This window comes from Leuciscus leuciscus (assembly GCF_965113295.1).
Source record: "Leuciscus leuciscus genome assembly, chromosome: 8".
In the NCBI taxonomy this organism is placed as follows: domain Eukaryota; kingdom Metazoa; phylum Chordata; class Actinopteri; order Cypriniformes; family Leuciscidae; genus Leuciscus; species Leuciscus leuciscus.
Window position 1 is genome coordinate 5,996,373 of NC_138732.1, and position 25,351 is coordinate 6,021,723.

A 25,351-nucleotide genomic window follows, 5' to 3' on the forward strand; every position below is an offset into this window, starting at 1 on the left:
TTTATAAAACATTGAGCTAATTAGATAAAATTGGTTATTCAAACCTTATCATGGCCATTTCACGTCTTACCATCTCAGATCTTACTAGTTCACAAACTAATAATAACCGTTCAGAGATCTGGATCCAAAACCTGTAATAAAAGAATAAACTCTAAATCCCATTCAAAACAAACCAGGCAGTGTTTCTCCGGGCAGCTGGCCTAACAGAGAGGGTGTTGTTAAAGTTTAACCTAACATGACCCAAGATGAAGATCAGCATAATCATGACAGGTCTGGAGAGACTGGGCTGGTTACGTCCTCGTGTGCATTGTTTATATAGATTCAACTGTGCACTTATTAGGGGACAGACATGTAGAAATAATGTAAACATTGCTAATTAATTAGTCATTTAGTAGATGTTTTATGCACATGCACAATGTCATACATTAGCATTATAGACATTGTGTTTTATGAAGTGCGAATATATGGACTATAATAGAAATATAATGCACACACAGACTGTATATGATGACAAATATAAGTGCCATTAAAAACACTGGAATGTTTACATAGTTAATGAAGGGCATCTACTGTATGTTGTGAAGGGTATATGAAGCACACACAGATTCTGTATTTGGATTCAGCGTGTAGATTATGATATAATAAGTTGATTTCATTTGGAGAGTGATTCTCAACATTGTCAGCTTCTGTATACATGAACCACATGTAAATGCGTAGACTGTGATAAATGAAGCATGTATGAACGGTGTGATGAAGCACATATAGATTTGATGATATATGAAGCACATATAGATCATTTAATGTATGAAGCACATATAGATTGTTTAATATATGAAGAAAATATGAGATCATTTAATGTATGAAGCACATATAGATTGTTTAATATATGAAGAACATAAGAGATTGTTTAATATATGAAGAACATATAGATCATTTAATGTATGAAGCAGATACAGATTATTTCATATATGAAGCGCATTTAGATTGTTTAATAAATTAAGCTTGTATAGACTATATGTAGCACATATAGATAATATATGAATTATATAATTTAATATATGAAGCACATATAGATTGTTTAATATATGAGGCGCATATAAATGGTTGAATAAACAAAGTGCATCTGGACTTCGTAATACAGTATATAAGGCTCATATAAACTATACGTGATATATGAAGCTCATATTGTTTAATATATGAAGCGTATATCATATTTAATACATGAAGCCCACATAGACTGATATATGAAGCTCATATGCGATACATGAGGCGCATATAGATTGTTCATTATTTGAAGCTCAAGTCAAGTCACATTTATTATTTATATAGCGCTTTACACAATACAGATATTGTTTCAAAGCAGTTTTACAATAACAGGAAAATGATTCAATGATGCAAACAGAGACTATATATTATATATGAAGCGCCTATTGATCGCTTAATATATAAAGATTAATTGTGCAACACATGAAGGCCAAACAGACTGTGCACAACACATCAAGTGCATATATATATGCCATATGAAGTGCATATAGAGAGATCTGTGATATATGACGCAGCGGTGCCGCAATGACTCTCCGATCCTCCAAACGCTTCCTCGACATTCATACGCAATATACTCGTCAAATCGAGAGCGGAAAGTCGGTTTAGTGACAAAACTAAAGTAAAGCATTATAGCGCAACATGATAACAGTCGAATGTTTTATATCGATTCGGGCCGCTGTTGTGTTTTTGTCCTCCTCCTCCCTCTCTCTCTCTCTCTCTCTCTCTCTCTCTCTCTCTCTCTAGCCCGCGTGATACTGCATTATATTAAAAACAAACCCCCACACCAGCAGCACCAGTAGCACATATTCAGACAGTGTCTTATTTGTTGGTCCTCACGTACCATCAGCTCCAGGGTTTTGTCCTCCATGTCCGGATCCATATTATTATTGTTGTTCTGGTTGAATCCAACCGTGAAAATAGAAACCCGTCCGTGAACCCGAGTGAAGAGAGGAACAACATACATCTACAAAACATGGAGAATCAATGGCATTAAAGCAGAATAAGAGTCCTACTCCACAGCTTCGCAAAAGAGCATAAATGTATTCATAAAATATATTATTTTACTTTCTATTTAATATTATAATATATATATATATATATATATATATATATATATATATATATATATATATATATATATATATATATATATATATATATATATATATATATATATATAAACATTTTTAAAGGAAGTATCTTCTGCTCACCAAGGCTGCATTTCTTTGATAAAAACAATAAAAAACTGTAATATTGTGAAATATTATGACAATTTAAAATGACTGTTTTCTATTTTAATATATTTTAAACTGTAATTTATTCCTGTGATCAAAGCTGAATATTCAGCATCATTACTCCAGCCTTCAGTGTCACATGATCCTTCAGAAATCATTCTAATGATGATTTGATGCTCAAGAAACATTCATTATTATTTTCAATGTTGAAAACTGTTGTGTACACATTTTTTTCAAAATTCTTTGATGAATAGAAAGTTCAAAAGAACAGCATTTATTTAAAATAGAATATTTTCTAACATTATAAATGTCTTCACTGTAACTTTTGATCAGTTTAACTCATCCTTGATGAATAAAAGTATAGATTTATTTTATTTATTTTCCCCAAAAAATAAAATAAAAATTCTTACTGACCCCAAACTTTTGAACGGTAGTGTTTAATGTTACAAAAGCTTTAGATTTCAGATAAATGCTGTTCTTTTGAACTTTCTATTCATCAAAGAATAATAAAATAAAAAAATTGTACACAACTGTTTTCAACATTGATATATATATATATATATATATATATATATATATATAATTTTATAAATATAAATATAATATATACAATATAAATATATAAAAATATATAGCTTGTAACATATGTGTGTATATGTATATGGCAGAGAGAGAGTGAGAAAAACAAACAAACAACTCAGCCCACAGACCTCTTTATATCTATCAGTCTTGCCAAGTTCATTTATATTATTAATAATAATTCTGACTCGCAAATTCAGTTGTACAAAAAGTGTGAAATAAATCATACATTTACTGCACGTCATGTTGCAGTGCTGGCTGGGTAGTATAACTGATTACATGCAATCTGGATTTTGTAATCAGATTCCAAAAATGAAGTACTTGTAATTAGATTATATTACATTTTAAAATACTTGTGATCAGACTATAGCTACTTTTTTTTATTAATTACATGTTACTCTCACAAAGGCAGTAAATTACTCATAATTCATTGATTCTCCTTATTACTACTTTTTTTAATCTTTTAATTTTTCCTTTCTAAAAATCTACTGCTCATCTACATTCAGAAGGTCTTCCAGATTTGTGGAATTGCATACAGAAAAAAAAAAAAAAAACCCTGAGACCCACACAGCCTGATCCCTGCATTTACAGAAATAATTTAGAATTCAAAAGAATCATATAGAATTTGAAAGGCAGCTAAACATTTATCATCTATAAAATCTCAATTTATACTGTGAAAAATATGCATAAAATATTATTTGGAAAAAATATTGTTTTTCCTTAACACTAAGAGTAGGATAATATTAGATGTATTATTTATTTAATACAATTATTTTTAAAAAAAAATCATTTTGAAAAACAATTTTTATTATTTATTCCTTGAAATAAAATTGATTTATTTTTAACTTTTTTTTTCTCCCCCCACTAGGAAACTCACTTCTCTTCTATGCTATTTTACTAGTGCCAGGCCCATGTATCGGTATTACAATCCCCCTTAGCCACCATTAACCCACACTGGTACACTGCCAGTAGTCATTGTATTTCTTAGCTGATGAAATAATAATAATGAGAAAAGTCTTTGCAATATAGTGTTCTTATAGTCCGGGACAGAAAAATAATTCACATTTTTCCATCAATCATAAAACATAATTATCTAGAAGCACAAGTGAGATTTCAGAGGATAACTGCATATACAGAGCACTCTAAAGTAAAACAGGACACACAGAGAAGTTTCAGCATTTTCAAATTTATTTTGTTTCTCCCCCATTCCTTACATAAACCCATGTAAAAAATACCACACTGTCATAAAATACAGCAGCAGCAATTGCCAATAAAAAAAACTCAAAAGAAGAGAACTAGTGGTGGATTTAGGGTGGAAAAAGATGGGGGGGGGAGAACAGAAAACAGAGGATAAAAAGAAAAAGAAACATTTCAAAATGAGTCCAAACAGTCTGAAAGATATTTTTACGAATTTAATTCAAACGGGAAGAGAATAAACAAAATGAGTCCTGTCCAATCAGAATGCTCTAAGGCGGGGCTTCATGAATTATTCATGATGGCTCTGTCGTTCACTTGATTGACAGACGACACACTTCTCTTCTGAAACTGTCTGTTTTTTTGTTTTTTTTTAGTATTGAGTGCACAGGTTCTCGGTAAGAAAGAGACACGTTTCTTTCTATAATTCCTCAAATCTGCACTTATTTCTCTCTAACTTGGTCTCGACTACCTAGTAGTCATCCAAGTCAAAAATCTCATCTTCTTCTCCCTGGTAGTCCAACCCCTGGAAATCCACTCGGTACCGCAAAATACCTGAGAGAGCAACACATTTTGTTAAAAAAAAACAAAAACAACAACAACAAGAATATGATTCTATATCAACACCTGACATGATGAATATCATCACCAAAAACCAGAAACAAATGAGATAAATCCAGATTTAGCGTCACCTCCGATTCCTCCGAATCCCTTGACGAACTGCGACCCCTCCTGACTCTTATCAGTCACGATCTCCAGAGTGGCTCCAAACTTCTTATAGCTATTGGCGAACCACTCCAGCAGCGGCATGACCTCGATGAGCTCGTGTTCCTGACCCGTCTGAACCACACACACACACACACACACACAAATCAAACAAATGATCAGTGGCACAGGAAACATTACACATGTCCATCCACTAGAAATAACTAGGGCTGTCAACTGTGTAACAGTGTTATGGTGGTTAATCACGACCTTTGACACACACACACACACACACACAACACACACACACACACACACCTCTTTGTCTATGAAGTGGGACTTGTCCTTCTCTTGTTCAGGGGTCAAATAAATGACTTTCTCATCTGAAACACACAACAGTGAGAAGACATTACAGAAAACACTTCCGCTTGACACACTCTGTTGAAGCAACAACCTGCAGTAAAAACAAACACTGAAAGAAAGTTTAAAACTCGTGTTTACACAGAACACACTCCAACACAGAACACACTCCAACACAGAACACACTCCAACACAGAACACACTCCAACACAGAACACACTCCAACACAGAACACACTCCAACACAGAACACACTCCAACACAGAACACACTCCAACACAGAGTTATCTCCGGGACAAGAGGAAACAGTGAATATTGTTCTTTACAATAATGGTCTGATTAGGTAACATTAGTTAATGCATTAACTAACAATGAGCAACACATTTGTTACAGAATTTATTTATCTTTATCAACATAATACACAATATACTTGCTCATTGTTAGTTTGTGTCTATTAAATAATATTAACGGAATCATTCTAATAATGTATTAGTAAATATTGAAATTAACATTAACTAAGATTAATTAATGCTTTAGAAGTATTTTTCATGAGTTAACTAATATAAAAAATATAAAAAAATAAAAACTGCCATTATGGTAAAAAAATAAAAATAAAAATTGAATATCAACAATTTCACATTTTAATTTAGTTAACTTTATGCATTAAAGTAAGTACAACTGAAATAAAAATTAATAAAATCTATATAGACATTTAAAAAACTGATAAACAAAAAAACATGTTTTTTTTATATTTTTTTTATATAGTGATATAGTCACATATAACTGTTACATCATCATTGGAAGACTGGACTGACCAATCAGACAACAGGAACAAATGTGTCTAATTCCTGAAGTGATGTAATTAAAGCTTATTTGAACTGCTCTACAAGTGCCGACTCACAGGAACATGAAAGGATCTTAAATCTGAGACTGTGTTTGTAATAAAGATTCTGGACCAATCCCATGTGTGTGTTCATGTACCGTTCTCCGAGTCGGTGACCTCTGCCCCATGCAATCTCAGGACGTATCTCATAGTCTCCAAATTTTCATAGACGATGAGAATTTCAACGGCTCCCATTTCTAGCGCCTTCAGTGTGTCCTCCACGCCAAAACAATACTTCCCTGTGTCCTGACTGATCTCGTCGAAGTATCGCCCTGAGAGACAGACAAGACAACGCCACCGTCAATGCTTTCACACACACTCACGGTAACAAACTGGTGAAACATTTCCTTTAGTTTTTCATAAGGTTCATCCTACATTGTCTTTTAAAGAAAACAGTCTAAAGAAAACAGGTCAAAGATAAATTAGAAGATCTGGTGTACATCATATGAAGAACCAGGGTTATTATTAACTAAAACTAGTAAAAAAATATAATAATAATAATAATAAAAAATAATAAAAAAAATTGATGAAAACCATAATACTTAATATTAGATGAAAAACTAGATGAAAAAAAAAGAGAAATAATAAAAACTAAATAAATAAACAAATAAAAAATAAATCATCTTGCATCTTAATTTGTTTTTAAATAAACAGGCACACATTCAATTGAAGGTTAAAAATACTGAAGAAATGCTTTATTCAAAATTGTATGATGTATAATTGGAATTGGTTTATGTACTAATATATCAATACATTCGAATTAGCGGTCGACCAATATTGGATTTTGCTGATACAGGGTGTCTACAGATATAAACAAGTTAAATTTAAGACTTTTTAAGACCTTTTTAATGCCACTTTGAATGAAATTTAAGACCAAACCTGTGATGGAAATACATATTATATTACATGCGTATTCGATTTTTAATTTGAGGGGGGAGTTTAGACTTTTTTTTTTTATTACATGTATCTGGCCTAAATGTATGCTCACTCATTGCATTTTTACAATGGGGTAATTTTGGTCTTAAGAATTTACACAACACAAGGAAGCTTGATTTCAATCTTTGAATTAAATTGAAAAAAGTAGCACAAATAAATACAATAGAATAAAGATACCAATAAATAGAAATAAAGAGAAAAGTTTTTGCTTAGGTCTAACACGAGTATTCAGAAATACTACAGAGACTGAATAAAGTAATCAAATGTAAAATAACACTGGGTAGTATTTTAGTCCTGACTATATTAAATACATAGGCTATTAATCCTGATTCCTTAAAATGAAAGCTATGGTTTGTTGTTTTGACAACCAAATGAATGACAGACACATATGGCTGCTGTCCCTTTAAGAGCTAGTGCACGGATCCTGTGTTCATACGGTCACGTGCGATTTATGCTTATTTAAGACATAACCGACTGTGTTTAGAGGATACTCACCAAGACCGAAATTGACATCATTTTCGCATGTTTTTGACTGTTACAGCGATAAAATCCACGAAAAATAACTTTTGTTACCCACGAGCTGTTTGTGAGGCGGCTTTACTCTATGTATGTGTGCAGAAAAAAAACCATCTCTCTCAGACAGCGCGCAAGTACTGAATAGTTGCAAATCGCGTGAATGTTTAATCAGGTAAAACTTTAAAAGACGTGCAAATGGTAAAGTTACTTATGATGCAATGCTGGCCCGATTATGCAAGTGACAATTCCGTCTATCCCGACTCCTGAAACGCGAGAGTGTATTTTTACCTCAGTATGTTTCTTCTGGGAGTTTTGTTTGCCGTTATGCTCATTTGTTTTGATTTCTTCCTATAAAATCTATCACAGAGACAAGCAGCGCGAGCCTCAACAGCGTTACCAGAAAAAGCCTACATTATCATTATCAATAGCTGTTTATGTAATAAAATCTGAATCATTCTCGCGATTCGATGCTTCACTGGTTATTTGATGGATATTAGGTCCGTCAGACTGGAGAAATTTTAGCGGTAACGTGACCAGAAATATTTAAGACCTATCGAATCTGAATTTAAGACATTTTAAGACTTTTTAAGGCCTTTTTTTAGGAAAACTTTATTTAAGACATTTTAAGACTTTTTAAGGACCCGCGGCCACCCTGTGATACAATGATATGTTTAAAGAAAGGCAATAAAAAGATTATTGAGCTGAAACTAGTAAAATCTGTATAATTAATGTGTTATGAATAATGTTCTTAATCTTTCCTTCCTGTGACGGGCAGCCCAGAAAGAAGCTAGTTTACATTGAATTAATCGCCAACTCGTTTATTGTGTAACAAAACATGCCAATAATAACCAAAAAAAAAAAAAAAAGCATAATGCAGAACTGAACGCCTGAAATACCCCAGGACTCTTATTTTGAAATGACACGCTTTGACTTTGATACCAGCAGCGCTCACTTTTAACAAATTCAATCGTCGCCTTTTGAAGTTTAATATTCACATTAGGCTGTATCCCGATTCCCAAATTTGAGATCTTTTGAAAGGATCATTTAAACTTTTATTATTCCAAGACTTTTTAACGGCCTTAAATTTTATCAAACTAAATGTAAAACCTTTTAAAGACCCACGGATGTTTGCAGATGCAAAACTACTGTTGCTTGGATTTCAGGATGATTTCTGGATGCAGAACGAGACTGAGGTCTTGTTACAGACTTCATTCATCTGATACAGGATTGTGAGAATCGATATTTACCTATCAACTTTTTCTCCTGTATGAATTTGACGTTGGACAGGACTTCAGCGGAGAGCTCAATGGCCTGATTGAAGCCGTTCTCTCCTCCGTAAGAGATGTCGACCAGCTTCAACACTTTCGCTTGCAACCTCTGCAACCAATCATAGACAACCAACTGACATTAGAGAGACAGCCAATCACAAAAAACCTGCCATTTGTTCAGATCCAGTGATAAACTATGTACAAAACAGCATATTTTTCTGCAATATAATGAAATTTCGATTCACATACTATGTTTTAAGTATGCAGTATACATTATTCTCAATTGTATTTGAAAATAAAGCCATTAAAGAGTTTATATAAGCACTTTTATTCAACAAATCAGAGTCAACAACAGGCAAGCAACACACTTTCTCCTTACCGGGTCGAACATGTCCGATTGGCTGAGCTCTGTTTTAAAGTCAGCGGATCCGGCCAGAACCATTCCGGCCACGTTGACTTTATCGTTGGACACGAAGAGCTGCACGGCCGTCTCTGCCACTTTCCTCACGTAATTGTGTCTCTTCTCCATCCTTAACCGAGCGAAACGCAGCGCGGACTGACCTCCTCTTCCTGACACACAGTGGAATATATATATGTTAATATATGCACCATTTAAAGGGTTAGTTCACCCGAGAATGAAAACGCTGTCATTAGTTACTCAACCTCATGTTTTTCCAAACCTGTAAGACTTTCGTTCATCTTCAGAACACAAATTAAGATTTTTTATTTTTTTTATGAAATCTGAGAGATTTCTGTTTTTCTGTGAGAGACTCTGACCGTTCAAAACTTTCATAAAGAGATGGTCAAATAAAATAATAGGAATTGAGCAGTTTAATTCAAGTCTTCATTTGGGTTTCAAAGATGAACGAAAGTCTTCCAGGTTTGAATGAAATGACGAGAGTGAGGAAATTATGAAATAATTTTCATTTTGGGGTGAACTATGCCTTGAACTTTAACAAACTAGTGAAACATTAACTTCAGAGTTGTTCATTCTATTATTTATTTAAACATTTTGTAATTAAAGAATTTTTGAAGTCAAATTTAAAATAAATAAAACTAATACCATATTGTCCATATAGAACAAAACCAAATAGAACAACCTCAAAATAAATCATGCATCAAAGATTATTTTACTCAATTAAACAGGCACACGTTCAAATATTTTATTCAATATATACATATGTATTTAAACTGGTTAATGTACTAACATATCAATACATACGAATAAAAGGTTGATCGATATTGGATTTTGCCGATAAAATAATGTTGTGTTTAAGGAAAGGCAATAAAAAGCTTAGTGTATTTTTAAATAAAAGATAAACAAAATTATCTATTGTGCTGAAAATCTGTATATTAAATGTGTTCATTGTATTAAATAACATTCAAGAGCAGAAGACCAGAGACACTTGAGTAAAGATGACACTCTTACTGGCTAAAAAATAAAAGTATTAATAATTATGCATTTATTCTAAAATTAAAAGGGAAATAATTTGAAACAAACAAGATTTAAAATAAATGCAGTCAAATCTTTCCCACTAAATAAACACATAAAAGAAAAAATATGAAATAATTTCGATTTATATACAGCAATTAACTTGTAACTCTAATAGTCAGCGATATTTTCCTACAGGCATTTTTACGGAAACATTTTCTAAAATAAAAATGAGTGATAACGCAAATGATTCATTGAGTCAGAGTTTGGAAATGAATCATCTATCAGTTCGAACACTGATTTATCTGCTGATGTTTGAATGAGAGACGCAATTAAAATGTATATGAACTCGTATTCACGGATCTCGAGACGAGAACGGATCATGAAACAATCTTTAAGAAACTTAATGGCTGAACCCAAAGTGCATTAAAATCATCTTGATTTTATATTGGCGAATTTTGCATATAATGTGAACTTAGTCCTAGAAAACAAAAACGTCAAGGTTAAGTGTCTAGGCCTGATTACCGTGTTTTTTAGGAAGGTCCACAGTAAACTTGTGCAGCACGTCTCTGGTGTTTCCCTGTAGAGTGCCGAACAGAGCTCCACTACCATCGATGACTATGAAGCCGAACTTACTGTCATCCGACAATAACGCCGTCAGAGCCTAGAGAAACACAGAAGATTATACAGCATCTGGAATACAATAAGCTTTATGATTCAGACTGTTTTATTTAGTGCCATGTCAGCACTCAAAGCTATTTTCATGGCAAAAATTAAATTACAAAAATACGAATATCATATAAATACAATAAAAACTAGACAAACAAAAACAGCAAGTCGTATTATACAAGCTTTTTTAAATTAACATATGATTAAAAAAAATCCAAAAGCTTTTCAGGCATAATCAGACTCTCACCAAAATTGAACCTAGGCTCTTTTTGTTAATCTACCCGAGGCAAACTTTCGTGTAAAAGCATAATTATAATGGAAACGCCACTTTTAAGATTGACCGTATTTTCGGTCAAAATGCCTTTTGAATGGGAGTGCTTGGGGCACGACTATGATAGCATCAAAATCACTATTTTTAAAACACTAATGCGGCTCGACGGTTAGTATATAACCGTGAGACCGACGGTTATAGTTGAACACCGTCATTAGAACTCTATAACTGCCAAAACCGTGTTATTAAAATATTTTTTACAAAAATTTTTTATCATAGAGAATGTTTAAATACTAATTAAAAACAATTGTTTACAGTCTGTGTTATTAATGGTCTACGTCGTTTCAAACTGTATTCGATTCTTTGCCAAGTACCCCCTGACCGACCGCCAATCATTTGAGATAGAAATAAAAGCTATGACTATGATATAGTGATGTGCCATCATTATGAGATTTATTAAACAAATGAAAAACATTTGCAATAATAAACATTAGCAATAAAAATTTGCAATAATAAACAACGCATCATTACCGACAACTGATTGTGCAGTTTAATTACCCCTTGACTGGCCCTAAACATGTTTGATAAAAGAAACATATACAGTGTGTATATATATATGATGTATATTACATTTTAGCTCAAAAACTATTTTAATAAAAGATAGGATCATAAGATGCGCAATTTGTTTTGTAAATCATCAGACATGATTTTTACCACTTCATTAAGTTTTGCTTTGTAGAAAGCCTTTCTTTAAAGCGAATTTCGTTTTGTACAAATTGTACCTTAATTTTAATAAATGTTTCATCAACCAATTGCATGTATTTAATAAATAAAAAGCAAATATAGCAGACAATATAATAACCGTGACATGGAGGCGCCGGTGCGCCGCGTTCACTTGCATTGCATTGTGAACTAGAGCGCATCTCATCGTAAATGAATGAAACTCAGCGTAGGCCTATGCCTCATACATTAGCATTAAATATCTTTGCTGTATCCTTTCTAGAACAGACAAGGGCTTTCTTGCGGCTCGCATCAGCAGAGCATTGCATCGCCCATAGACCGCAAAACAATCAGCGGATGGCGGGCGGGTGCGGCTTTGACATTTGGTCAAAAAACGCTGGTGCGGATGATGAGTTTTGTGATGCGGTTGCGGATGAAATAATACCCCATCCGCATATCTCTGTCGATAACAACATTGAACACTACACAAGTATTTTTTATTTATTTAGGCGATCAAGTAGCTAATCAGTGTCTGCTTGTTTATTCAAACTAAGTTGTCCTATAACAGACGAACGTCGCAACGTTGTATGATGCTATCATAGTCGTGCCCCATGCACTCCCATTGAAGAGGCAATTTGACCGAAAACGAAAATACGGTCAATCTTAAAGTGGCGTTTCCATTCTAATCATGCTTTTAAAGGAAAGTTTGACTCGGGTAGACAAAAAAAAATACCCTAGGTTCAATTTTGGCGAGAGTTACCCTTTAGGTCCAGGACAATCTAATAAAATGTGTTTAACAGAGATGGGAATCTTACAAAACATGCATAAAGTTGGGTCTTCTGAGCTTTATGAAACACTTCATTATGATTGGGATTTTACCTCCGTGTGGAACTTGTTGTCACAGAGATACAGGGAGGTGTTGATGGGTTTGAACGGCTCAAAGTCGATGTTCACTTTCTTCTCTTTGCCTTCATCCGTCACTATGGTGCCGCAGTACACCACCAGACCATTATGGGGCACTGCAGGAGACAAGAGACGCCAAACACACCGAAACCATCAATACCGGATCAAGATGTTATGTTGTCTGACATTGGCTGGACAAAATTTGAGCAAAAACGACATGAAATGGTATTCGCAACCCATTTTATTTCTGTACTGACACACATTTCTGGGTGAACCAGAATTTTCAATGAGATAAACATGAATTGATCGTATTTTTATCCATCATTACTTGCCACAGCCGTCTTAACTGTCTGACATTAAACTACTGTGTTAACTATTGGAAATAGTTTTTTTTTTCAAAAACACTGAACCGCAAATAAAGTTTTTATTTGGCTGAAAATCGAAAACTAAAAATGTATTTAATAATCAACTCTAAACAAACACTGAATTGTACGTAAGGAAGTTTGGTTACACTTTATTTTAAGGTGTCATTGTTACAGTGTAATTATATATTTAAGTACCAAGTAATATTAAGCAACTACATGTACTTACTATATGGTTAGGGTAGGGTTAGGATTTGGTTGAGGGTTAGTTGTAATTATGCATAATTTACTGTTAATACTATGATAAGTACATGTAACATATGGATCAAGGACACTGTAAAATAAAGTGTTACCGGAAGTTTTTATATCAACTTCTTAATTATATAATTATGTTTCTACTCCAATTCGTTTTAAATGGTGGCTGTAATAAACACTTGTTTTAATGACAGATTTATTCAAGCAATTGACTGATTAAGTAAAAATATATTATATATATGTATATGTTTACTTAACCAGTCTATGTTGTTAACTAACCATCAAATACTTCAGATCTTAGCCTAGAATCAGAGGAATCTTTAAGGATTTGCTAAATTTGTCTCAGACGGCCACATCGTGGACAAAATCATAGTGTGAACCCGGCTATTTTTTGCTTTGGAATGACATGCACAGATGAATTGTGCACAATAAGATCATGAATGTGCATTATACAAATTATTTTCAATGTTAAGGGTCAAGTTGACTTTATATCCCATCTTAAAACAAATCAAAAACAAACCTTTTAACCATTAACACTCTTCCAGCTAGCAGAGCCTCTAACAAAACTGCACCAATTTCCCATCATAAATATGTCAAGTATGCACTTAGCACTGTTTTTCTTAGAAAGCACAATGTTAGGGTTTCATACACAAATTGAGTCCCTGTGTGACCCTGGATCACAAAACCAGTCACGAGTCGCACGGGTATATTTGTGGCATTAGCCAACAATACATTGTATGGGTCAAAATTATCGATTTTTCTTTGCCAAAAATCATTAGGATATTAAGTAAAGATCATGTTCCATGAAGGTTTTATCAATGTTTCGATTTTTTTGCACCCTCAGATTCCAGATTTTCAATAGTTGTATCTCGACCAAATATTGTCCTATCCTAACAAACCTGACATCAATTGAATGCTTATTTATTCAGCTTTCAGATTATGTAAAATCTTTAAAACTGGTTTTGTCATCCAGGGTCACATATGATCGACTCAATAACTCTCTCAGCGATACGCGAGCGGTCAGAACAACACAGGCTTTTGTCTCAAATGTCCTCTTTAAAAATGCAGGTGTTTGACTGTGATTAAAAAGAACACACTCTCACACACACTATCTTTGTGAGGACTCTCCATAGACGTAATGGTTTTTATACTGTCCAAACTGTATATTCTCTTCCTTTACACTAAACCTTCCCATCACACAAAACTTTCTGCATTTTTACATTTTCAAAAAAACTCATTCTGTATGATTTATAAGCTTGTGTACCCACGGTTGGGGACCTCAATTTAGGTACCCACAGTGCAGAGATGGGGGACTCGAGTCATATGACTTGACTCGAGTCAGACTTAAGTCGCAAATTTTAGGACTTGAGACTTGCTTGACAAATATTAATAAAAGACTTGACTTGACTTTGACTTGATATTCATGACTTGAGACTTGACTCGGACTTGAGGTAAATGACTCGAAATAACTTGTCTTTTTAAAAATAAATATCTGTATTTGAACGCACCGCAACAATCACGTGACGCAGCAGGAACGCGCGCTGTGTGAACAAAAGCCGTGATAATGCAGTGTCGTAGTGATGACGCTGAAGCGCGGGATCGTTCGCCAGCTTTGAAACGGTACGTAATGCGCAAGTTTATGATCGAATCAGAGAAGAAGAAAAAAATGCACAAGCGTGGTTTCTCGAGAGAGAGAGAGAGAGAGAGAGAGAGAGAGAGAGATCGCAGCTCATAAGCAAACTTAAGACGCTGCTAAGACATTACATGTCTTTAGGGGTTGTGTGTGAACGCAATCTCTGATTCCGGGAAATCACTGGCACTGCTAGACTGGCAGTGTGAATGAACCTAAATCATACGAACCCGGGTCAAATCTTGGGTCACTTTATCCGTGTATTTTCCGGAATCTCTGTGTGAAAGGGGCTTTGGTCACACACCCTGACAAAGGCTCATTAGCCACAACGCATAGTTGTGCAAGTACTTGTCACCTGATTTTAAAATATTAAAGCCATGATGAAATAAAGGCTTTCTATATATTTTTTATAATATTCGAGTGCCTTGGGTTAATGATTTTTTTAATGATCTGAATAATCCCTTACATACAAAAGCACAGAGAAAAAATATTTTCTTGAAAATGAAAATGAAAATCGGGTTAAAATATGTTAAAATATGCCATATTCCAGTTTTTCTTACCTGCATGCATCCCTTTGTACTGTCTAGTTATATGCTACCAATATAGTCTGCTATGATCCCAGGGTTGACTTGAATGTTAAAAGAAATATAAAAAAAATGTAACTGTAATTTAATAATTATTAATAATGCATTGGTACAGTCTACCGTTCTCTGGGATTTGTTTTCATGATAATCGAATGTAAAGAGTTTTATCTCTAAAAACTGTTTAGCTTATAACGCTAGTATATAGGGCATAGAGTAAGTAAAAAGAAATCGCTAGTTAATACCACTAAAAGATTGTAAAAAGACACCGACACACAAAGAAAAAAAACATACTGACTTTCGAACCGAACCATGCATACACAAATACACAAAACAAAAATTCAAACTTGCAAGCACAACCATGCACACATGCAAACAAACAATACACTCTTCACTCATACACACGCACACACATTCACTCACAAATATTAATGAATCAATCACACTCAATCAAATCACCTCTCTCTCTCTCTCTCTCTCTCTCTCTCTCTCTCTCTCTCTCTCTCTCTCTCTCTCTCTCTCTCACACACACACACACACAGTCAAACACAACCATGGACATGCAAACAATACACTTTTCACACATACACATGCACACACATTCATTCACAAATATGAATAAATCACTCACTCACACAGATTAATAATGTACAATAGTCAATCCACCTGATTGACAGGTGTAAGTTTTGTGTCAATTCAATTATTACTGTTTTTTTCTTGTTATTCTTTTGTTAAAAAGGAAAGATCTAATTTGTTGGGATGTGTTCATGTTCCATAAAGGGGATGCCAGTTTGAAGAATGCCATTTGGTGGCATAGGAACCATTATACTTGAATTGTGAATTGTGTAATACCTTTTAATGGTCTTCTGCAATGTTTGAGGCATATTTATTTTTCATGCTTTAATGTTGGCCTAATTTCAGTTACATTTACATTTTAGGCTATGTAGTTTGAAATTTTGAATTTTTTTTTTATTTTTTTATTTTTTATTGTAGTAACCACTCAGCTGTATGTGGAAATGCATATTTAAAAAAAAAATGTTGCAAATAAAACCATAGTCCACAGCTTATGTAGTTTTAACTTATTTTAATATATAAATTCAGTGAAATCATCAAACGTTTGTATGACTTGCCAGTGACTTGTGACCCAAGCTACGACTTGACTTGACTTGCTTGACATAAAGCAGTGACTTGACTTGACTTGACTTGCTTTTCACAAAATTGACTCGGACTTGCTTGAGACTTGAAGGTTAAGACTTGAGACTTGCTTGTGACTTGCACATGTGTGACTTACTCCCACCTCTGCCACAGTGACACGAGTCCCCATGAGTCTGTGTGCTTTCAGGTTTAAAGGATTAGTTCACCCCAAAATGAAAATGTCCTAATAATTTACTCACCTCAATGCCATCCAAGATATCCAGATGTCTTTCTTTCCTCAGTGGGAGAGAAATTATATTTTTTGAGGAAAACATTTCTGGATTTTTCGTCTAACAATGGACTTCATTGGTTACCATCGTTTTTAAGTCCAAACCAATGCAGTTTCAAAAGTGTTTAAACGGGCTGTACGCGATCACAGCTGAAGAAGAGGTTGTTATCTAGCGAAACGATAGGTCATTTTCAAAAGACTTTTTACCTTAATAGTTCAGATTGAGCTGATCAACAAAAGGACAGGGAACAACGTCATCACGTTGAAAGGTCGCGCCGGCGCCGGCAGAAGTACCGCCCCACTGTTTACAATGCGACCGTACGTAGGAGGATAGTTCAAATAGTATTGTTTGCTATTATATATATAGTAATAGTATTCAGTGAATATGAATAGTATATGAATAACATTCTGATGAATATGAATAGTAATTAAAATAGTATTGCCGAAATGTTTTCCTCAAAAAACATAATTTCTCTCCCTCTGAGGAAAGAAAGACATGGATATCTTGGATGGCATTGGGGTGAGTAAATTATTAGGAAATTTTCATTTTGGGGTGAACTAATCCTCTAAGTCCCCACTGGGATAGAGAAACATGCACACACACACACCTTTGTTGTAGAGTTTGAGTCTCTGCTGGACTGAGGTAATGGCTCCCAAAACTGACAGTCGGTTCACTCGACTCTTGATGTTTGACGCTGTCCCGAACTCATCCGCCAACATCTTGGACACCCTGGAGATCTGATCTTTAGGAGGAATGATGAGCGAGATCATGCTGGTCCCATTACTGAGAGAGAGAAACACAAACGGCCATGTTATTCAGCTCTACACAACCATCAAACTGACAGATCACGGTCAACTCAATCATTTACAGAGAGAACAGTGTCTTAATTCCAAGATCTAGTGAGCAGTCCAGATGTTTACTCGTGACCTCAGAAGCAGCATTTTAACTCGTTTAACGCCCCTTTTTAAACTACAAATGCTTGAAGTTCATGAATGCTTTGGATTACAGACCTAAAGTCTCTTGTAAAAGACAACACTCAGCAGGATATTGCAGAAGTGAAAGCAGCTTCAAATTGTGAAAGTGTAAAAAGTTACAGAAGTTTAATTTAACTGTACAGCAAATGTACTCTGAACAAAACATTTATTTCATACCAAATATATATCTCACAAAATAATTTGCTAGAATATCGAACCAAGTTGTGTTCCTAATTTGAAACTGATGTCACAAAATGTAAGCCTGCTATGTGCATTTGGTAACACAATGTCCAATTTGAAAACGTTTTTTCAAAGCGTTTTAAGCTAATTTATGATGATTACTAAAATATGTGATGGGGAAAAAGGAAATAAATAAGCCCGCCAGCAGGACACAGAGTTACAGGCTATGGCAGCATCTAAGTGGCTGATCTGGATCACTACATAGCCAGCAATACTTAATATGCATTAACGCAAAAAAGACTCTCAATATGAATATTTCAGAGTGTCATATTCTGTGTGAATGGCGTAACATTTTTCAGTTTGTTTGCTATCTTGGATGGATTTTTCCATCATGGTGCATTCTGGGATTGCCTTTTTCTATATGTTATGGATCAGCTTTTGTGAGTCAAAGAGTGTCAGAGAGACACAAAAGAGGTCAAAGGCCTCAGTATTGTCAGCTGACAAAAGTGGCATTTCTAGAGTTCTCTTACACACACACACACACACACACACCGCTGCTAAAACAGAGACTGACTTCAAACATTCAGTTTATACAGTCCACACTGAGATCTGAGGTGGAATCAGGGTCAAAACACAGAGAGAGCAGAACACATTTCAGTTTATTTACACACACACACACACACACACACGTGGCATGAAGGTCAGCGGCACTCACGCATGGAAAACAAAGAGTTTTGGGTTCTGATGTGGGATTCGACATAATTCATTTGTGCATGAGAGCATGAATTACTACCATCCTGCACACACACACACACAGAATTTACCCTTGAATGAAGGTCTGTATTGTTGTGAAGCTCAACTACCTGTCATAATCATAGCATGAGTGCCAAACGTTCGTGCCGATGACGCATTTACACGCTCTGTAACACATGTAGTGGTTCTGCAAATAGACCAATGTACACAAGCTTCACCCTTGATACAAAGCTCACAGATGTATTACCTCCATCCTTACACACGACAGGTGAACGAAGTGTAGAAAACAAGCATTTCCTTCCCATTTCAAAACCCATGGCTGACAGAAGGCCGGTTGTAGGATCAAATCCAGCACAAGCTGATCATGAACAATAACATGTTGTGTCCTTGAATAAGTCTCCTATCTGAACTTATAATGAGTGCACTGTTTAATGAGTAATTATGGTTATTAGGAGGTCCTAACTAAACACACAGGTTTGAAACTCACAGATTCAAACCTTAAACGCACACAGATCGTATCAGACGGTCTCATGAGAGCGGCTCGAGGAACTAGTCATTAGCGGTGTCTACTACGGCAGGAATCAACATTACTATTGCTCATACTTAAACGTTAGGGATTAGGACGAAAACCCAACTGTGTGTGTGTGTGTGTGTGTGTACCTACTTAATTATATTTTGGGGACAAATTTGTTCCCAGTAATGACCAAAACCTGACAAAATCTCCAAAAACCTCCCTTTAGGGACGTCCTCATTTGTAAATATGGTAAAAAAATAAATGTAAAACTGCAGAAGGTTGTGTGTGATGAAGGTTTAGGGGTAGTGTTGTTAGTGTAACGCGATTGTACAGTATAAAAATCATTATGTCTATGGAATGTCCCCATTTAGATAGTTTAGTAAACATACATGTTTGACATACATATAGCAGTTCCAGTCAAAATTTTGCAAACATTACTATTTTTAATGTTTTGAAAGTAGTCTCTTATGCTCATTAAGCCTGCATTTGATCAAAAATAAAATAAAAGAGTAATATAGTGAAATAGTATTACAATTTACAATAACTTTAAAATATAACTTATTGCCGTGACGCAAGGCTGAATTGTCTGCATCATTACTCCAGTATTTAGTGTCACATGATCCTTCAGAAATCATTTGAATATGATGCTTTGATATTCAGTTATTATAAATGATGAACAGTTGTGCTGCTTAATGCTTTTTTGTGGAACCTGTGATACTTTTTTCTAGATTCTTTGATGAATTTAAAAAGAACAGCATTTATTAAAAAATATTAATCCTTTCAAACAATATAAATCTTTACTATCATTTTCTTTTAGCAATTTAACACGTCCTTTCTGAATAAAAGTATTAATTTCTTTAAAAAAAAAAAGAAAGAACAAACTTCTGACCCCAAACTTTTGAACGGTAGTGTATATTGTTACAGAATATTTCTATTTTAAATGAATGCTGTTCTTTTTTAACTTTATATTCATTATATATACACACACACACACATATATACACACACACACATATATACACACACACACATATATACACACACACATATATACACACACACATATATACACACACACACACACACACACACACACACACACACACATATATATATACACACACACACATACGTCAACATTTGAAGTGGATCAATAAAGTTTCATCAAAGTTGTCCTAAGACAAGAATGGGTATTGTTCAAAATTCATGTATAACTTTGATGAAAGGTTTAGATCCACTTCAAATGTTGACTAATGTATATATGTAGTGGATTGTATATATATATATATATATATATTTATATGGTGGCAGGTAATGAATGTTCCCTTGTGGTGGTTTGAATCTAGAGCCTTTCAGTTGCCAGTCCAGATGTAAACCACCGAACTAACACACATTAAAAACACTTTAAAACACATAATTATCCCCAACACGTTCAAGCACACACTTCGACACGAACTCTCTCACCCTCTCGCCGCTTCCAGACTCTTGATGAGTTTCTTGATCTTCCAGATCTCAACATTTCTGTCCGCCGCGTTCGGATCATCTGCCATCTTCAGTCCTGCAACAGCGGAAAGAAACTCCCGTTAAAACCGGGACTGACCCGTGTGTGTGAGATAGAGTGTGTGTGCGCGCGCGCGTGCGTCTGTGTGTCCTGCCCGGATGAGTGCGTCCACACGAGCGCCTGATGATCGGTGATTTCGACACCCTCCAAGGACGCACCAACAAAAACTACAACAAAGTACCATGGTATTACTCTGATTTCCGATCGTGTACACGGCCGGACGTGTTATCCTATTGTTTGAAGTGCATTTGAGTACTATATAAATACGGTAAACGTCGAAGTACACGATCAAAGTGCTCAATATCCTCTTTAAACACCCATATAAACCTCTATGTTAGATATCTGATCATTAAAAATACCTGACTCTCTCCCTCCGGTTTCGATCGGTCGGTCTGTCTGTTCCACACGCGTCACGCCGCCGCCGGTTCCTGCGGATACACGTGGGAGGAGGAGCTTCAGTGGTTCACTTCCTGGTTACCTGCATAGAAACCAATGGGCCCCAAATGATTCTAAATGAGACATACCACTGTTGTTCCTGCAGGGGGCGCTCGGTGGCCCAGAGAGCGAATCCTCCATTGAGCCACATTCAAATATTAGATGCTTTGTGTAAACAGGACGTTAGAAGAATTCTTTCACGAAGAAAAAAATGAATATCCATTCTTGCATTATATCTATATAATATTTAGGTTGAGATAATATCCGGGACGCTCTAAACCCCGCCCACTTTAGTAATACTTTCCATTCTAGCGTCTTATTCTATTTCTACGGTGGAAACAGCGTTTCTTCGTTTTGATTGGCTAAGAGTTGTGGTGACGAGTCTGGTCCTCCATAAGGACCCCAAGCGATCCCATTGGCTCAAACTACTTTTATTAGGCACTCTCTTTAGCGCCTGTTTACAATTCCTCCAAAATCGTGTTATGAAAAATGCGGTTTGAACTAGGTTATAATGCACTTTAGTTAGCCTGTGTACTAGCATAGCATACACATGATTTGTAATTACATTAAAGATGATTGTGAATACATGTAATATGTTTAATAACATATTAATAACATGTATGAGAAGGGGTGGATTGGAAATGTAGTTGGATGTTTTAAAAAAATAAATTATAGGATTAAATAGCATGATACATAGCCATGTTATTCTACTCTAACGTATATAAAACATGCTATGAATCAAGTGTCCAATAATAATAAAGCATTTATAATAATTATATATTATAATAACATAATAATTAGTTCCTTACTCTAATTCTACCTTGTATTATTTTTGTATTATTATTATTTTTTATCATTTGTTTTGTGTTTGGCAATATTGTATGTAAACATAAATATGCCAATAAGGTACTTTAAAATGAACAGTGGTACCACTCTACCTTTATGTTTTTTCTAGTAATTTTAATTGCATAGCCTATTTGTTTCACTACAATCGTAAAGTAGGCTATAACACGCAAATACCCAGAAAGGTAGTGAAATAAGTGTACATGTAATAGCTCATTTCCAATTTGCTTATTTTACTCGTAGGACGTTGAAGGGGGTATAATGTCCCCCTATGTTTGTTGTAATGTGTCTCATTCATACTGTCTATGGTCTCATTGGCGACGTACAGGCTGTAACTTTCAGGAGTGACCAGGAGAGGGAAACATTGTCTCTCTCACAATGATAAATATACCACACACACGCACACACACACACTTCTGGTTTATATCTTTGTGAGGACTCTCCATAGACGTAATGGTTTTTATACTGTACAAACTGTATGTCCCCACTAACCCGACCCCTAAACCTTCCATCACACAAAACTTTCTGCAGTTTTACATAAAAAAAAAAACCTCATTCTGTATGATTTATAAGCTTGTGTATCCACGGTTGGGGAGTGACACGAGTCCCCATGAGTCTGTGTGCATTCAGGTTGAGGTCCCCACTGGGATAGAGAAACATGTACACACACACACAAAGTATATATATATAGCCAAACCTATAGCTGATTATTCATGGCAGACTTTATTGTGTTTTTTTTATTAAATGTTTCAGATGAAGTGTTAGTGTTTCCTTTTTTGCCTTTTGATTGTCGTCCACATTGCATATTGTCACGGTTCAATCATAACTCACAAAGAAACTGTTTTTCCATCTTGCCTTGTAAACCAAACACCTTTGAACATATACGATATAAAATCATCGCAAATCATTCTGTAGGCCTATAGTCCCCACAATTCACACTCCAATATAAAGTACATTTTGTATGTGTATATTCAGTGTTTTTGCTGGTTTAGGTTTACACACACTCTCAAGTGTTTGGGCCTGTTTCGCTTTTGCAGGCCAAAGAAAATCCCAGCTGTGATAACAGTGATTTAAGGACGATACTCCCAGCGCCGCTCATCACCCGCTGGTGCTCGGGTTATTTTGGGATAGTTGTATGAGGGTGTGAGGACGTTTGCTGGAGTCAGGTCAGCGTTTACTGCAGTTATCAGAGGAGGCAGACGGTCATTACACTCACTGCAGCCCGAGCTCCACCGGCACATCAGCACAGGAATTACTACACTATAAAAACCCGAATCATGTTTTAACGTCATGTCCATTTAAATGCCAATGCGTTTATTCTGGAAATAGACTGAAACTGATTTAGCAAACAGAAGGACACGGGGTCACAGGGGGCCTGGGCTTTGCTGATTGTGCACTCATATTTCTATCTATAAATTAAAATATCCATATTATTTTTAATGTATAGCCTACAGTAAAGGCCCATTCACACAAAGAACAAACTACAGTGCTATGCATAAGTTTAGACACCCATGCTAAAGTTGACTAAAAAGAGGAATAAAAAAAATCATCTTTTGGAAATTGAACTTAATGCCTTAATTAAAAAAATTAGGAAAAATCCAACCTTTAAGGACACCAATTTTCTTTGTGAATGAATAATGTATCGTAAATAAATAAATGTTCTTCCTTAAAATACAGGGTGCATAAGTCTGGACACCCCTATGTTAAATTCCCATAGAGGCAGGCAGATTTTAATTTTTAAAGGCCAGTTACTTCATGGATCCAGTATACTATGCATCCTGATAAAGTTCCCTTGGACTTTGGAATTAAAATAGCCCCACATCATCACATAGCCTTCACCATACCTAGAGATTGGCATGGAGTACTTTCCATAAGATCATCTCTCAATGCAAATAAAACCAGCTATTAGGCTAACTGAAATAAAACCATGCCAATCTCTAGGTATGGTGAAGGCTATGTGATGATGTGGGGCTATTTTAATTCCAAAGGCCAAGGGAACTTTATCAGGATGCATAGTATACTGGATCCATGAAGTAACTGGCCTTTAAAAATTAAAATCTGCCTGCCTCTATGGGAATTTAACATGAGTGTCCAGACTTATGCACCCTGTATTTTAAGGAAGAACATTTATTTATTTACGATACATTATTCATTCACAAAGAAAATTGGTGTCCTTAAAGGTTGGATTTTTCCTAATTTTTTAAATTAAGGCATTAAGTTCAATTTCCAAAAGATGATTTTTTATTCCTCTTTTTAGTCAACTTTAGCATGGGTGTCTAAACTTATGCATAGCACTGTACATTAGCGTTCACACCAATGGACGATAATGTTCTGTTTATTATAGATGCGCTTTCAATGCTCGAGCGCGTTAAGTTCAAGTGGATTTTGATTTGCTGTCAGTGTCATTCATCAGTTCTGAAAGTGACTCCAACGATATCGTTCTTCTGTGTCGTTTACGTTATAGCAAACGACACACGTGGTGCGAACTTCACTATTCTAAGAGATTAAAGCAGGACATTAGATTTACTTGGCGTTTCCTCCGAGGAGGCAAGAGAGGCCGTGTCTCCTAAAAAGAAATGGACGAGAAACAATCGATATTACAAAAATAAAACAACGAAATGTGACATTAAAAAGTGCATCAATCACTTGTTTTTGTAAAGAAACCCGCAGGGAAAGTTACAGCGGGACGCCGTGTCTCTCGTGCCTCATCTGGTTCGTTATGATTGGATGATCAGTTATGATTGGATGGTCGGTTATGATTGGATATGATTGGTTATGATTGGATGATCGGTTATGATTGGATATGATTGGTTATGATTGGATATGACTGGTTCGTGCGATAAGTCCCGCCTTCATGTGCGTTCACAAACTGGTCTGAATGAAGAAAGTGATGGTGTTAATGGGAAGGCTAATTAAAAAGTAAGTAACTCACCTTTGTATCACGTCAAAATCAAGCTTGAATTGTCCTGAAAACATGATGACTGTGTGGGTTTTAGTGAGCGATCCGCGTTTACCGAGCTCGATGACTGATGAACATAAAATAGCCTACATCGTTTAAATTGTTACTGCCTTTAGTTATTATTTTGGAATAAATGTTAAAATGCGCAAAACGCTAACTTGATTAG

At 35.2% G+C, this 25,351-nt stretch overlaps 2 protein-coding genes across 3 annotated transcripts in view; both read right to left on the reverse strand.

Annotated features, from left to right (window-relative positions):
• Positions 1–2,017, reverse strand: part of fbxw11a (F-box and WD repeat domain containing 11a) — a 24,636-nt gene extending 22,619 nt beyond the window's left edge. For both annotated transcript variants that reach the window (XM_082177018.1, XM_082177019.1), the window contains exon 1: positions 1,886–2,017. In XM_082177018.1, the coding sequence (XP_082033144.1) occupies positions 1,886–2,008 (123 nt within the window). In that variant the 5' untranslated portion in view covers positions 2,009–2,017. The remainder of the gene's footprint in view (positions 1–1,885) is intronic.
• A 2,007-nt stretch (positions 2,018–4,024) lies between these two features.
• On the reverse strand, positions 4,025–21,428 carry etf1a (eukaryotic translation termination factor 1a). Its single transcript, XM_082177068.1, has 11 exons — positions 21,308–21,428; positions 20,852–20,945; positions 17,574–17,749; positions 12,691–12,830; positions 10,677–10,815; positions 9,099–9,289; positions 8,699–8,828; positions 6,098–6,271; positions 5,076–5,140; positions 4,745–4,892; positions 4,025–4,607 (listed from the first exon to the last, which is right to left on the reverse strand). The coding sequence occupies exons 2-11, from the start codon at positions 20,935–20,937 to the stop codon at positions 4,525–4,527; spliced, it is 1,332 nt and encodes a 443-aa protein (XP_082033194.1). The 5' UTR covers positions 20,938–20,945; positions 21,308–21,428; the 3' UTR covers positions 4,025–4,524.
• Positions 21,429–25,351: the final 3,923 nt, after the last annotated feature.